This window comes from Thamnophis sirtalis, unplaced genomic scaffold (genome assembly GCF_051295495.1).
Source record: "Thamnophis sirtalis isolate CommonGarterSnake01/CBP01778 unplaced genomic scaffold, rThaSir2_p1.2 scaffold_13, whole genome shotgun sequence".
In the NCBI taxonomy this organism is placed as follows: Eukaryota; Metazoa; Chordata; class Lepidosauria; order Squamata; family Natricidae; genus Thamnophis; species Thamnophis sirtalis.
This window is the reverse complement of record NW_028261393.1, coordinates 38,379,921-38,392,147: the sequence shown is the minus strand read 5'-3', so window position 1 is coordinate 38,392,147 and position 12,227 is coordinate 38,379,921. Positions and strand designations below refer to the sequence as shown.

At 47.9% G+C, this 12,227-nt stretch overlaps 1 protein-coding gene across 1 annotated transcript; it reads right to left on the bottom strand.

The window, feature by feature from the left end:
- Nucleotides 1-6,803: 6,803 nt before the first annotated feature.
- LOC106553622 (voltage-gated potassium channel KCNC1-like) lies at nucleotides 6,804-12,227 on the bottom strand. The gene is made up of 2 exons (XM_014072158.2): nucleotides 11,387-12,227; nucleotides 6,804-7,874 (listed from the first exon to the last, which is right to left on the bottom strand). The coding sequence occupies exons 1-2, from the start codon at nucleotides 11,867-11,869 to the stop codon at nucleotides 7,068-7,070; spliced, it is 1,290 nt and encodes a 429-aa protein (XP_013927633.2). The 5' UTR covers nucleotides 11,870-12,227; the 3' UTR covers nucleotides 6,804-7,067.

Here is a 12,227-nt window from a genome sequence, read left to right as displayed (position 1 = left end):
CGGAAACCACATCATCCGGTCTATGGGGCCACTAGGATTTGTGTCAAAGATCTGACTTCCTTTGTGAGTCTCATTAGAACACAAGTGTCGAACTTCTGGTGTCACGTTGCCCTTGTGTAACATTTTGTGACGTTTTCTCCATTTGCGGAGCTGGGGTGGGCATGGCCCACATGGGACTCATGCGGCCTGTGGGCTATCATCAAATAATTCCCTCACCACGGTCAAACTATTCACTAAGGCTGCATTACTATTCCTATTAGTCTTCTCATCGTTCCTATCACCCATCTCCTCCCACTTATGACTGCAGGACTGTAACTTTGTTGCTTGTATATTTACGATTTATATTGATATTGTTCCCTGATTGCTTATTTGTACCATATGACTATCATTAAGTGTTGTACCTTATGATTCTTGAAGAATGCATCTTGTCTTTTTATTACACTGAGAGCATCTGCACCCAAGACACATTCCTTGTGTGTACAATCACACTTGACCAATAAAGAATTGTATTCTCTTCTGTTCTATTCCTATTCTATTTTATTCCTGATTCTTAATTCTGTTTTATTCCCATTCCATTCCTATTCTATTCCTGATTCTCTGTTCTTTTCTATTCTATTCTATTCCAAATCCTATTCCATTCTACTGAAACCCTTGCAGTAGATGAATTTCCTACCTCTGCTTTTCTGAGCTGGGTCTCAACCAAACCCAGCTGGGCAGCTGCTGGCAGAGGCTTTTCCCTTCTAGCAGCCACAAGGCAGCTCAGCTCCCGATTTGAGGCCACTGAATGGAGTTTCTTCTCCTCCTCTCATTCTGCTAAGACGGTCCCTGGTCGCCTTCTTCCTCCCCCCCCCCCCCGCCTTCAGCCAGATCTTCTCCAGCAAAATCTCCGGTTGCAACCTAGCATGCAAAGGCCCGCCCGGGGAATGCCCAGGAAGACCCCCGGACGTTGCAGGCCCACCTCCGCTCTCCGGAGGAAGCCCACCACCTGGGTCCGACAGCCAACGCCCCCCCCGGGGCTCTGAGGGGGGCAGTGGGTGTCGAGGGGGCTTCTCAATCGTCCGGTTGTCCCTAAGGGGCTTTTTCTCAGAAGCCATAAAAAGCCCCTTGGGCGGGAGGGGCAAGAGGGATGCCCCCGTTCCCCTCCCGGCGGAGTGCTGAATGGCAGGAAACGGCCCGGCCAAACACGCCAGGATTTCCTGCGATTGTAGCCCAAAATGCGCGATGACCTCATGGGCGTGGCGAGGGCTCCTCCTCCTCGAGGGGCCGATGCTCGGCCTTATATGGCCGGGACCGAAGGGAGATGAAGCGGGAGGAGCCGAGGCAAGAGAAGCCGCCCCGGGTGGAGCGGGAGGCGGCCTTCGGGTTCCCCCCACTCCGCAGAGCAGCTCTTCTGCTGGGCGGCGGCCTCCGGCCAAGGCGCCTCCTCTTCGGGATCCGACTCAGGTGGGCTACGGAATGCCCAGCCGCTCGCCCGGAGGGGCTCCGGCCTGCTTCCACCCTGCCTGGCATGAAGCTCGCCTGCAGCCCCTCTGTCCCCCAACAGCCCCGCTTTTCCTGCGCGGGAATGTGGGGTGGGATTTCTGCTTACACCAGTTTTGTGAACTTGCTCTGGACCAAGATTGTTGCGAGGAGTGGATCTCCGCTCCTCTTCACCCTTATGTCACCAGCCTTGAAATTGTGAGCTTCCACAACTTAGAACAAGAGTTCTTCAAACTTGGCAACTTTAAGATTTGGGCATTTCAACTCCCAGAATTCTGGGAGTTGAATTTCAATCCACTTTAGGAAAGTTGATTTCAATCAATTTAAGAGATTGAGAAGGATTCCACGAATGCGAATAATCAAGGGGAAAACAACACAAGCATCTTGGGAAACTTTGAAAAGCGAGATTATAAAAACCCAGTCTAGCACAATTCCAATGAAGAAGAAAAATAAGAGATCTCAAAAAGAAATCAGCATGAAAGAAGTTCAGATGGCAGCTCTAACTGCTGCATGACTGCAAATCCTGACTCTTTTGACCTGCATCCATCTTAACAAGGGTGTGGGCTTTAATTGCATGGTTACTTTTCATTGTGGATGCGCTTTCCACAGCCCCCCATCTCAACAAGTGGCCCTGGGCAGCGTACATCCTACAAACTGGAAAATAAAAAGTACAAAAAATAAATTCCTGCATGTGAGGTGAGGCAGGGGAGGGGGAAGGGGCTAGTGTGTCCTTTTTGAGAGTGAGATCTGTGCTGGAGGGCAATTGCACCAGAAAGTATATCAAGCAGTGGTGGCATGCAATTTTTTTTACTACTGGTTCTGTGGGTGTGGCTTGGTGGGTGTGGCATGGCAGGGGAAGGTTACTGCAAAATCCCCATTTCCTCTAGATCAGCTGGGACTCGGGAGGCAGAGAATAGATGTGGGCAGGGTCAGCCAGAGGTGGTATTTGCCGGTTCTCTGAACTACTTAAAATTTCCACTACCGATTCTCCAGAACTGGTCAGAACCTGATGAATGCCACCTCTGCAGACAGGTCTCAAATGAAGAGCCAGGCTAAGACAAACCCATTAATCATGATGAGACAACAGAAAAACAACCCCATAATGCCCAGGGTAACAAGGACTGCAGCAGTTGCTGTCCCTGGGCAGCTGTCAAAAAGCGAGTTAAAGAGCTGGAGAAAGACCTGGAGAACTACTCTGCATAAAAGAAAATGCTGTGAAAAGTGCCCCGGACACATCGGGTAGGGTGCCCAACGACAGAACAACAGGAATCCCAGCAGCTGAGGCAGCCAGTGGCAGAAACAAAAGTCTACTACAGAGGTCTTCAAATTTGGCGACTTTAAGACTTGTGGACTTCAACTCCCAGTATTCTCCAGCCAGCTCCATCTTCCCCACGTCATTCCTAAGGCTGCATCCTGACAACCACCATCCCTAGCTATTCAGCTGCCCAAAGAGCTTTCTGGGGAGAAAGAGGTGGAGCACCCACGATGGGTCACCCACCCAGGAAGAACGAACAGCCCCAGTCCTCCCTCGTGTGGAGGGCCTGGGACACTCTGGAATGAATGCAGCTTTGGCAGATGGCTGGAACAGCAGTTGAGCCTCAGGGGACACCGAATGGCACCTCCACTCTGCGGGAAGAGCTCTGTGGATCACCTCCAGCTCCTCAAGGCAGGGAGGGAGGGAGGCTGCTAGTAGGGTACTGCATGACTATCCCCAACAAAAGTGACCAGCCAATCAGATAGGGCTTCTTCCTTCCACGTGCCAGCCAGTCCAGAAGGAACCAACAGAAGGCCCCGCTCCCCATTGCGCACCTCTATGGTCACCACACAGAGCGCACTTGTGGTGACCATGGCACAGACATTATTTTCACCCCAGAGCAGAAAATGGCAGCGCTGCTCCTCTGAGGAATGTCTGTGGAAACAGGTAATAATAGCCAGTAAAAACCAGGTCTGCCCATCTTCAAGGTGCAAGAAAGCCACCAAGCTCAAAGACCACCAAGGACCCTACAGCTCAATCTGGAGCTACAGATAGTCCATTAGTTTTTCAATCCTGTGGGGCCGGTGGGCTGTGATTGGAATTACCAACAGCTTTTGTAAATGTACAATGAATGTATTGAGCAAAGAAAATGGAGATAACTAAGCATTGTAATATCATTATACCCAGAGGGGAAAATGGGTCAACTGACCTCCTTTTTCTTGTGGCCTCGTGATGCTCAGCTAATCCTTGGAATCTATTCTGCACACCCAGCTGCACCTTTAAGAGAATACTAACAGAATAACTGAGTTGGAAATGACCTTAGAGAGGTCTTCCAATCTAACCCCCTGCTTAAGCAGAAGACTTTACTCCATTCAAGACAAGTGGCTGTCTAATATCTTCTTAAAAGCATCCAGTGTTGGAGCACCCGCAACCTCTGGAGGCAAGTTTTTCCACTGATTAATTGTTCTCACTGTAATGAAATTCCTCCTTAGTTCTAGGTTGCTTCTCTCCTCAGTTAGTTTCCATCCATTGCTTCTTGTTCTGCCTTCTGGTGCTTTGGAGATCCATTCTTCTTTGTGTCAGCCCCTTAAATATTGGAAGACTGCTATCATGTCATCCCTGGACCTTCTTTTCATTAGATTAGACAAACTCAATTCCTGCAACACTTCATCTTATGTTTTAGCCTCCAGCCCCCTAATCATCTTTAAAGTAAAATCTTGGACCACCTTTAGGTAGTCCAAGAGCTCCCTCTGCTGGGAAGAGGTGGTTGTTTTTCTAAAATGCAAGCAAAGGAGGAAACTCACAAGCTGTTTTCCAGGATGCTAAATGGGTGAGTGCCAGTTTCTCATTTGTGGTTTTCAATTTTTAATTCCTAAATTCTGTTATTGCCATTCCTTTACTAGTTTGAGATTTTAAAACAAAAACATGTTATTCAGTTTAATAAATTTTATTTTTAAATCAAATTTATATTTTATATAACAATCAGATACGTTCATATTTAAAAACAACAGCTAAAATTGAGCTGTTTAAAAGTTAGCATCATAGATGTATAATGCAAAAGCATTATTTAAATGAAGCTGAGTTTCAGTATTCCTAAATTGAATAAGAATTTTAGGAAATGTTTTACAACAAATGTTGTCATATAGCTACAGTGCTGAAATATTTCCATTGGTGCATACATTTGCTACTATTTTCAAAAGAATAATTGGAAAAGCTGACTAAAACATTAAAAAGTGATTTAAGCTACATAGCTTAAATTTTCAGCAAGGAAAAAGCAATTTGGAAGCTGCAGAGGAAAAAATCCACAGGACAGTAAATGGTTGACAAAGTTGAAGTTCCCTCATCAAATATGAGTAAATAACACAAGCTACCATATTTTTCAGAGTATAAGATGCACCTTTCCCCCCCCCCCAAAAGGGTGAAAATCTGGGTGTGTCTGTTGTAATATAGTTCCTTGTGTAGGCGTAGCGGTCACCCATGGCCCAGTTCATCCCGGGCATGCAGAGCCACGCTGAACCACACAGAAGAAAACAAACTCCTAAAACTCCATAACATCCTGATAGTGTATAACATAACATTCTGAGATGTGCCCTACCATTGACGTCCAGGATTTGACCATATATAGACTGAGCAGTAGATTAGAAATTGTACTTTTACAGGCTGTTTTTACTCACATGCTATTGCTCCTCCTGCCTTTGTCCTATCTCAATAAAAGGGACTCTCAGACCCCCAATCTGGGTCGTCGTCGCTCCATCCCAAGAAAGTTCGTGTCCTGTCTTTTCTCAACATTGGCCTCATGGGCGAACCACGGGAACGTTACATGTGTCTTATACACCAAATACAGCATTTTGCCCTACTGAAACCATGCCCCCCTTGCAAAAATGAACGTGCAGAATGTTTTGCTAGTCCCCCACACACACACACCAGCTTCCAGGAGCACTCTACAGGCCTCCCAAAGAACTAGGCATGGCCTGTTGTTTTTTTCAGAAAAACAAGGGGCAAAAACAATCATTTTTGCTTGTTTTGCCCCCCCTCCCCCTCCAATCCCCCAGGAACACTTTGCAGGCTTCTCAAACTCTCTGGATGCTCCATTTTTCACAGAAAATGTGGCATGCAGAGGGTTTGGGAGGCCTGCAGCGCACAAAAACTTAAAAAAAAATTTACTTTTTCAAAATTTTGGTGCATCTTATACTCTGAAAAATATAGTAAATAGAAGCAGTAATGTTCACAGAATTATCCTTCAGATTGATGTGATGAAGAAACAGATGCTCCTTGCTTAGTCTTAAACCTGAGAGCAACTTCTCCGGAGCCCTAAAACTTCTGGGATCCCAGCTTAGGCTGAGCTTTATACGGGCACACCCGACTTACAAGTATGAAGCCCTACTAAACCCCTGCTGCAGATGGTGGCCTGAAGTTGCTGAGGAATTCAAGAAGTTCACAGAATCTCCATATGATTAAAAACTTCCATTTGGAGATGCCACAAACTTATCTTGGGCTCTCATTTACTTCCTGCTGCTCATTCCAAGCACAGCACGACCATTTAAACAGGAGCCAGCCATGTACAGCAGCTGCCAAAAAGCCAACACAGTTCTAGGCTACATAAACAGAAGGATAGAATCAAGATCACGTGAAGTGTTAATACCACTTTATAATGCCTTGGCAAGGCTGCCCTTGGAATACTGCATCCAGTTTTGGTCACCACGATGTAAAAAGGATGTGGAGACTCTAGAAAGATTGCAGAGAAGAGCAACAAAGATGATTAGGGAAGGCTAAAACATATGAAGAACGGTTGCAGGAACTGGGTATATCTAGTCTGATGAAAAGAAGGACTAGGGGAGACCGTGACCCGTCAAAAGCGCGGACGGCAAAATCGCGATCGACAAAATCGCGCCTTTGACGTCATCACAGCGCGACGAAAAAGATCGAAAAATTCAAATAAAAATTAATAAAAATTAAATTAAAGCAAGCCGATTCACATAAAGGTAAGGGTTAGGTTTAGGTTTAGGGTTAGGGTTAGGTTAAGGGTTAGGGTTAGCTTTAGAGCGTTAGCGTTAGGGTTAGGTTAAGGGTTAGCGTTAGGTTTTTCGTTACTTTAACGGTTAGGTTTAGGGTTAGGTTTAGGGTTAGGTTAAGAGTTAGGTTTAGGGTTAGGTTTAGGGTTAGGTTTAGGGTTAGGTTTAGGGTTAGGTTTGGGGGGCTTAGGGTAAGGTTTTCGCTTTATTTTTACATTTTTCGAACTTTTTCGTCGCGCTGTGATGACGTCACAGCACGCTTTTGTCGAGCGAGATTTTGTCCTACGCGCTTTTGTGGTGGAACCGGGGAGACATGATAGCAGTCTTCCAATATCTCATGGGCTGCCTCAAAGAAGAGGGAGTCAAGCTATTCTCCAAAGCATCTGAGCGTAGGACAAGAAGCTATGGGTGGAAACTAATCAAGGAGAGAAGCAACTTAGATATAAAGAGAAATTTCCTGACAGTGAGAACAATTAACCCAGATTTTCACCCTCTTTTTTGAGGGGAAAAGGTGCATCTCATACGGTAATTGGGCTGGTTCTGCATGGAAGTGTTGAAGGGAAAGGGGCTTCCTTCCCCAAATAAAAACCTCAATCCCCGCATTAGACGTCCGAGGATGCCACAGTCGGCGTCGCCTTCTCCTCTCTCCTCTTCTTCTCCTTAATTACGGCGGAGGTATAATAATGCTTGAATTTTATGAAAAAGATGGGGATGGGGATAATGATGGTTAGCAGGCCACAAAGCACCGCTAAGGCCGCAATCGCTTTGCTAGCTGTCTGGACGGGGTATATATCGCCGTAGCCGATGGTGGTCAAGGTGATCACACCCCACCAGAAGGACGAGAAAATGTCATGAAACAGCGATTCTGGGTCACCCGCAATCAATTCAGCAAACAATACGAGGGTGCCAAAGAAAAGGATTTCGAAAAGGAAAACCCACATCAGGATGGCCGTCTCCTTCAAGACAGACTTGAACATGTAGGGGAAGACTCTCAGCATCATCGGGGTCTCCAGCAGCTTGAAGACCTTCAAGAGTTTGACGATATACACCACACGGAACAAGTTCAGCCAACAGGGCAGAACCTCAGGCTGGTGCCCACGTCCACTGAAAAAGAGGTCCAGGCAAACTGGGAAAAGCGCCAGGAAATCGACCAGGTTCAGGGGCTTCCGGAAGAATTTCTTTTTGTCTGGACAGGAAACAAGCCGGATGACAAATTCACCCATGAAGCAGAGAACGAAGAAGAGCTCCAGGTGGAGGAGAGAAGGTTTCTGTGGACACAATGACTCCACTGAGAGGTGGTGGGTGTGGGTGAAGTCGTGGTGTCCCAGGGAGTCTTCACGTTGGCCTCCTTTGGTGCAAAGGATGGTGATGAGGGCAACGTTGAACAGGAGGGACATGACTGCGAAGCCCTACAAGGGAGGAGAGAGAGATCCCTTGTCAGTTGACAGGAGCATCTCCTCCCCAACTCGATTGTAAATCACCCAGAGGAGGAACACAGCCACAACCGCCAGCCAAGGGTCATCACTTCACCTTAAACCTACATACAACTCTACATTCACCTCCCCCCCACCCCGGTATGTGCCACTTCTCCCTTCTCTTATTTTATGATTAAGTTCTTCCCCTCCCATCAAATAGTGGTAGGGATAATCAGACCCGATTATAAGAAGGAAAATTTATGAAATGTGCAGAAATGGATAGACTGTCTATGGAAATGAAGGAGAGGGAAGAAGCCGAGTATTATCAAATTTGGAATAGATGGTATTCCTGGCTTGAGAGTAAATGTAGAACTTAAGTTAAAAAGGGTAAAAGGGTTATAGAGAGTATTTAAATAAGGATATAACTTAGGATACTGATATGGAGATATAATTTTTTGTGAATAGGAATGTTACGAAAAATAGGTATACCGATATGGAAAAGCTGTTACAAGTGTACATTTGCGTTTTGTTTTTTAAATGTTGGAAAATGTAATAAATACTATTAAAAAAACAAATAGTGGTAGGGATAATGGGAGAATGTCTATAGGAGGCTAACAGTTTTAAATTCCGAAACCAAACCACCATCATTTAACCCTTCTGTCATTGGACTTTGGTGACGTAGTTTGGGCCACCTGGAGACTTTCCACTCCTATTTTCTTCCTTGAAAAGTCTACAAAAGGAAGACAAAAAACAAAACATACATTTCTTGGTCACCAGAAGGTGTTCTGCAGCCCTCGTTGAAGGAGTTTGGGCTCTGGATTTCAAATGGCTGGGCCAGAAAACATTGAAAATGAAAGGTGCCCTTTTCCAAGATCGATAACTCATCACTTAAGAATATTCATGACTAAATGACAGTGATAGACCTCTATGGTGTCAAATAGTTTTTTCTAAGGTAAAGGTTCACCTTGGACATATGTGTTACTCATTCCCGACTCTAGGGGGCGGTGCCCATCTCCGTTCCAAAGCCGAAGAGCCAGCGCCGTCTGAAGATGTCTCCGTGGTCATGTGGCTGGCATGACTAAGCGCCGAAGGCTCACAGAATGCTGTTACCTTCCCACCAAAGGTGGTTCCTATTTTTCTACTTGCATTTTTACATGCTTTCGAACTGCTAGTTTGGCAGAAGCTGGGACAAGTAACAGGAACTCACTCCGTTACATGGCGCTAGGGATTCAAACCGCTGAACTGCCAACCTCTCGATCGACAAGCTCAGCATCTTAGCCACTGAGCCACCGCCTCCCTATTAGTTTTTTTCTAGGGAGACCCTGAAAACAGATCCCAGCAGATCTTCTGGCCAAGTTTGAACTTCTCTTGCTTCTAAGGGAGGCTTCTAAATTAGCTCTCCCACCTGCCCTCCAATCGTCAGAAGAGCTCTGTTAGAGATTAGAGAATCCCAAAACAAGGATCAGAAAAGAAAAAGGATGGGGTTAATTGGAGGGACAAAATCAAAGGGGGATGAAATAGGCAGGACCAGGAACAGCAGTGGAGGAGAAAAGCGTGACCCGTCAAAACCGCGGTCCACAAAAGCGCGCTCAACGAAAGCGCGACGAAAAAAATTAAAAATTGAAATAAAAATAAAATTAAAGCAAGCCGATTCACATAAAGGTAAGGGTTAGGGTTAGGGTTAGGTTAAGGGTTAGGGTTAGGGTTAGGTTTAGAGCGTTAGGGTTACGTTTAGCGTTAGGTTAAGGGTTAGCGTTAGGTTTAGCGTTAGGTTAAGGGTTAGGTTTAGGTTTAGATTTAGGGTTAGGTTAAGGGTTAGGGTTAGGGTTAGGTTTGGGGGGGTTAGGGTAAGGTTTTCGCTTTATTTTTACATTTATCGATCACAGCGCAATGTTTTCGTCGCGCTGTGATGATGTCACGTACGCGCTTTCGTCGAGTGCGATTTTGTCGTCCGCGGTTTTGTGGTGGAACCGGAGAAAAGATGTGGTGGACAGAAGCCCCACAAGAGGCAGGAGCGCCATGCAGGTATAAAACTATGCGTCGGTGGAGGCCACATCCACAGGAGAAGCTCGGGATCATGCCTGCTCCCTGCTCCTTTCTCTATTTTGACCCAGAACACTGCACCATGCGTGGCATTTTAGAAGAAACACTGACATATCGGAGCATGTTCAAGGAATGGTCGGAGGCATTGGGGATTGGTCAGCCTGGGGAAAGGGACACCACAGGGAAATTCCAGAGATTAAAAAACAGCCACAAAGCCACTAACTCTTGATAAACCCTCTGACCATGAATTTTCACAAGCATGGAAGCTGACAATGCTATACAGGTTATGGCAGAGAATCTAGGGAACACAAAAGTTTTTCCTAAAACTTTTTTAGTGAAAAAAGTAAGGTTCTACATGTAGGCAAGAAAAATGAAATGCACAGGTACAGTATAGGTGATACCTTGCTCAATAGTAGTAACTGTGAGAGGGATCTTGGGAGTCCTAGTTGACAACTATTTAAATATGAGCCAGCTGTGTGCAGCAGCTGCCAAAAAAGCCAACACAGTTCTAAGCTACATAAACAGAGGGAGAGAATCAAGATCATGTCAAGTGTTAATACCACTTTATAATGCCTTGGTAAGGCCACATTTGGAATACAGCATTCAATTTTTGGTTGCCACGATGTAAAAAAGATGTGGAGACTCTAGAAAGAGTGCAGAGAAGAGCAACAAAGATGATTAGGGGACTGGAGGCTAAAACATACAAAGAACAGTTGCAGGAACTGGGTATGTCTAGTCTAGAGAAGAGAAGAACCAGGGGAGACATGATAGCAGTGTTCCAATATCTCAGGGGCTGCCACAAAGAGGGAGTCAAACTATTCTCCAAAGCACCTGCGGGCAGGACAAGAAGCAACAGGTGGAAACTAATCAGGGAGAGAAGCAACTTAGAACTAAGGAGAAATCTCCTGACAGAACAATTAATTAGTGGAACAACTTGCCTTCAGAAGTTGTGAATGCTCCAACATTGGACGCTTTAAAGATGATGTTGGATAACCATTTTTCTGAAGTGGTGTAGGGTTTCCTGCCAAGGCAGGGGACAGGACTAGAAGACCTCCAAGGTCCCTTCCATTATTCTATTCTATTCATTTCATTTATTTTATTATTTTATTCTATTCCTAGTGCTATGCTGTGCTGTTCTATTCTATTCCTAATGCATTCCTTATTCCATTCCATTCCATGGCACTTCTGAACTATGGTTAGAGTTCCTGCCTGGGCTGAAGCTGTACTACCCTCCCCAGGTCCCTTAGCTCTTTGGGCAGATGCCCACTGGCAGGGGTGGCAGGCAATCCTCAGCGCCCCTTCTCCCCCTCCTCTTCCCATGCCCAGAGAGGTCCAAGGACCTTCAACATTTGGCTCAGGCGCGCCTGTTCCCTCCGCGACTGCTCTTTGCTGGGGGTGGGGGAAGAAGATACTCAGACCGGGGCGACCCGAGGCCAGGAGCCCCCACCCCCACGTCGGCTCACCATGGCCCAGGGCGACGAGCGCGGCTCCTCCAGGAGAGCCCAGGCCGGCGGCGCCCACCGCGCCCACTGCCCGCCCGTCCCTCGCGGACCCCGCTCCAGCAGGCCGCGCTGGTCCTCTGGGCGGCCGGTCCCCTCGGCCTCTTCCTCCTCCTCGTCGTCGGGGCAGAGCTTGCTCCAGCAGCAGGCGGGCAGCCGCGCCTCCGCCAGCCCCCAGAAGGCCAGCTCGGCCCGCAGCGCGGCGCGGCAGGCGGTGGGGCCGTGCAGGTGGCCGTTGTGGCACAGGTGCAGCACCTGCTCGAAGAGGCGGCCGCTGCGGTCGAAGAAGAACTCGTCGGCGCGGGCGTCGTAGGCGAAGCGGGACGCCGCCCCGGGCTCCGCCAGCCCGGCCAACTTGATGCCCGGAAAGGCGGCCAGGGTGGCGCGGCAGGTGCGGTAGCGGAGGCCGCCCACGTTCAGTGTGACTCGGCCCGACGGCTCCTCCATGGCCGGCGCGGGGCTCCCAAGAGCCGGAGGCGAAGAAGCCAAAGCGGCGGTGCTGGTAGTGCCGAGGGCGCCGCTCTCCCTCTTGGCCGTCGGGCTCCCTCCGGACGGTACTTCGCAGCTGAGGAGGCGGCGCTGCTGGGCTCTGCTCGCCTTCTTCCCACTGCCCTCAGCCGGCCCGTCTTGCAGGGCGCCGCGGAGGAGAAGGAGGCGCCGAGGGAGCCCCCGCCCCACCTCGCTACCTGACCCGAGCAGGGGGTTGGACTAGATGACCTCCCAGATCCCTTCCAAGTTTGTTACTGTTCACTGGCCAGGCGCTTGGCGGCTTTACGCCCCGCCGCTGCCCGCGCTCCGGCTCCTC

What these genes read in the sequence shown, in the direction of transcription:
- LOC106553622 (XM_014072158.2), bottom strand. Translation starts at nt 11,869, where the DNA reads ATGGAGGAGCCGTCGGGCCGAGTCACACTGAACGTGGGCGGCCTCCGC. An exon ending in GCTCGTCGCCCTGGGCCATG is followed by an intron (nt 7,875 to 11,386) that starts GTGAGCCGACGT and finishes CCTCCCTTGTAG; the next exon opens with GGCTTCGCAGTCATGTCCCT.